This window comes from Arvicanthis niloticus, chromosome X (genome assembly GCF_011762505.2).
Source record: "Arvicanthis niloticus isolate mArvNil1 chromosome X, mArvNil1.pat.X, whole genome shotgun sequence".
Taxonomy (NCBI): Eukaryota; Metazoa; Chordata; class Mammalia; order Rodentia; family Muridae; genus Arvicanthis; species Arvicanthis niloticus.
Genome location: NC_047679.1, coordinates 82,554,570 through 82,557,856, shown reverse-complemented (window position 1 = coordinate 82,557,856; position 3,287 = coordinate 82,554,570). Strand labels below are relative to the sequence as shown.

The following is a 3,287-nucleotide window of genomic DNA, read 5'->3' as shown; positions in this document are numbered from 1 at the left end:
GTGTTTTAATATACAGTGATGGAAAATTTCCCTTTCAGATAAGTTTGCCCATGGCAGTCCAGCCATCAGCCTTATAAGTTTCCTATTGCAGTTTGGAGCAGAAAAACCAAATGAATATCCACCCTAGCAAAGAATGTATTAGGGTTGAGACATTCCACATCCTGCTCCTGATCACCTTCCAGGCTTCAGAAAACTGGACTTCTTTCTGTCAAATTGACACTGCGTGCCCCTAAAATCTTACCTTCCTCCAAACAAAATTCCAGCCTCATCATCATCTGCCCAGTTGTCATAACTGTGAAGAAAGGAAATGAAGAGCTCCCAAAAAGAACACCATAAAGGAAAATTATATGCATGTGGCACATTGCCATAGTATGTTGCTTCCAGCCAGGGATGAGAACAGTCTCAAATAGGACTTCAGCCTCCCTATAAAATTTATACAAGTTTTGGGGTACCTGTTGAACCTGAGAGGAGAGCCTGTCCTCACCCTGCAGGGTAGAAATTACTCACTATATCGAAGCAGGAGTCAGTAATACCAAATGGCATCTTCACATCCAGAAAAGAAATTCTGTAAGAGCCTAAATTGTTATTCAGACTCCAGTTCTGGTCAAACTCTTTCATGAGCCTGCTCTGTCTCAGAACCTTCTAAGAGGAAATAAGATCCCAGGGGACTGAGATTTGCAGAAATGTGGGAGGACTGGAACCCCATGCTAGTACCAAAAGCAGCTAGATGGGAGTTAGAGAGGCAGAAAGAACTATGTAGCACTCGCCTCACAGTTGTTTGAGCTTGTTCTCAAGCACAGTATGAGTATTACTTATTCTATGCTTCCAAACAGCAAGAGACCAATCTCTAGCATTTGGATCCTCCTGCAAGAACAAACGGGAATAAAACCCTGTTGAAGAGCTCTGTGCCTTATTTGATCACCACACCATTATTATGTTTATTATTGCATATGAGGATAGATGTAAATTGGAACCTTTTAACTCAGTGGTTCTAATATTGTTAATGAATAACAAGTGCCTCAGTGGTTTTAAAAATAAATTGATGTGCTTATTTTTAGCTATAAAACCTTTATTATTTTTAGCAAGAATAATGCGTGTTCATTTTAGGAATATGGCAAATACAAATAAGCAGAAGAAAAATCATTCATCTTTCACAAGTTTATATGTGCATATATGTAACATACAAAGGTACTCCTGTCTTTCAAAATATGATATTCCCATATTATTTTGTAACCTTTTCTCATTTTGTATCCCATCAGAAGCTCGTTTTGTTGGTTTTTTCTTTTTTTACAAATCAGTAAAGCTCTTCTGTTAAAAGCCAGAGACTTACAGGTTGGTTCAAATATAATCAACAGTAAGATACAGACAACAAGAGATACAGCTAAAGCCACTAACAGCAACAGATTCAAAGGAGGAGGATGGGCAAAGGTCTTATGAGGAAAATGCTAATCAAAAGAAAGCTAGATTGCAATGGTTAAGCCAGATAAAATGGAAACCAAGCCCAGCTACATTAAATAGGGGTAAGGGTGGCTTCGATTAGCCTTCCAACGCATCACTATTAGTTTGTTTCTCACTCTCCTGATCTCATCTAGCTCATCCACGTCTCTAAACATATCTTCACTGCTCAGATGCCTGTTGTGTATATCCTCCTTAAAATCCTGAAGAGACTGAATCAGCCTCTCCCGAAAAGTTTCTTCGGATTTTTCCTCCTCCTCGGGTTCCTCCCCCTCCTCTGGCTTTTCCTCGGGCTTTGGCTCTTCCTCGGGCTTTGGCTCATCCTCCTTTTCAAGGTTTCCTTCCATTTTTTGGCAGGGCTTCATCTTGTGTATGCGTCTCTTCTTTGCTGCTTCCTGCAGAATACGTGAATGCAATTATTTCTAGGAAGCAAGGAGGGCAGTAGGTGGAAGCCTTGGTAAACGTGCAGGTGCCGTGCACAAAGGTCTCCTCTCACCGTTTGCTCACGCCCTCCCCTGCCCCCCACCCACCGCCCCACTCTCGCCCCTCCCTCTCTTCCTCTCTCCCCGTCCCTCTTTCCCCTGTCTCCTTCCCCACCCTTATTTGGTCTGACGGCTCTCACCAGATACCTTCCACCTGAGAAACCCAGTCCGCAATCAAGGTTTCCCTGTCCCCGCCCCTCTTACCTCCATTTTCCACCCCCTCCCCTCTCTAGTCCCTCCCTCAAGCATTTTCCAAGGCCTTCCTTCCCGCCTCCCGCCCCAGCCCTCCGCAAATCTCCCCCACAGGCCTAACACGGGGCCCTCCGAATGGGGGGGGAAGGCTTTTGGAGGGGGGAAGGGTGAGGGGACTGGGGCCTTCAGCCTCTGCAGGCCTTCACCAACCCATATCCTGGGGAGTCTTTTATAAAGTTCCCCTTCACTTACCAGGTACGAATCTGGTCGCTTTCTTTTTCCTACTTATTTTAGCCTGGAGCCGTACAAAGAATAAACCTGCAGGCAAACGGAGAAGGGAGGGGATGTTGGGGGTGGGGCAAGCAAGCCCTCGGTGCTCAGTAGAGCAGCACCACAGAACCAGCTCACCGAGCTTTCCTTATTCAAGGTCTTGCTTCTGGAAGTTTCCCACCCTTTGTTTCCCATAGGACTCCTCCTTCTCACCCCGCAGGTTAGCTTATCTTTCTCACCAGACAGAGGGTTTTAAAAAGGGGTTATCATTTCCCAACTATCTGTAGATCCGAGATGGGGTTTGGAAAGCAAAGTGGTGTCTAAAATCTGAGAGTATGATTATTTTTGAATCGTCACAGGTCCCCTTGTTTTATTTTGGGACACCCCCCAGTCCTTTCACAAGTGTCCTTTCGTGAAGAATTAAAGGTAAGGGGTGGAGGGAGGGACAGACTTAACTAGGACTCAAGTCACTACCCTAGACCACCCTGCACTAAAAAATCCCAGCAGTATCGCTTAAAACACTAACCTGCTGAATTCAAGCAAGCTGTCTCCTCTTGCCGCTGGCCTCTCACACCACCGCCTGCAAGGCTGAAGGGAGCTGGTACCCAGATGGAAACAAGGACCAGACTAGCAAGATTTCTGCACACGTCGACTCCTGGTCACATGAGATCTACGTCACCCGTGAGGTCCGGTCCCCAATCTCCACTCCCACAAAAAGCGCGGCAGATGTGGCCCCGCCCTCCGCTCTCTCATCTACCACCCCCTTCCCAAACACACATTTGGCCTTGTCAGTCTTTTCTGGAGGAAAAAAGAATGTGCGGATTCGTTTATTTTTGTTGTTGTTGTTCTTTTTGCAGCTCTCTGATTACCAAAGAGGAGCTTCTTATT

General features: G+C 45.6%; 1 protein-coding gene across 2 annotated transcripts; it reads right to left on the bottom strand.

Annotated features, from left to right (window-relative positions):
- Positions 1 to 1,048: 1,048 nt before the first annotated feature.
- Tceal9 (transcription elongation factor A like 9) lies at positions 1,049 to 3,085 on the bottom strand. 2 transcript variants are annotated; one of them, XM_076918974.1, is made up of 3 exons: positions 2,926 to 3,085; positions 2,382 to 2,447; positions 1,049 to 1,877 (listed from the first exon to the last, which is right to left on the bottom strand). In XM_076918974.1, exon 3 carries the CDS (start codon positions 1,818 to 1,820, stop codon positions 1,506 to 1,508), a length of 315 nt encoding a protein of 104 aa, XP_076775089.1. In that variant the 5' UTR covers positions 1,821 to 1,877; positions 2,382 to 2,447; positions 2,926 to 3,085; the 3' UTR covers positions 1,049 to 1,505. The 2 variants fall into 2 exon arrangements, with proteins under 2 accessions (XP_076775089.1, XP_034341193.1); XM_034485302.2 differs by having other exon boundaries at positions 1,049 to 1,850.
- Between the last annotated feature and the right edge of the window lie 202 nt (positions 3,086 to 3,287).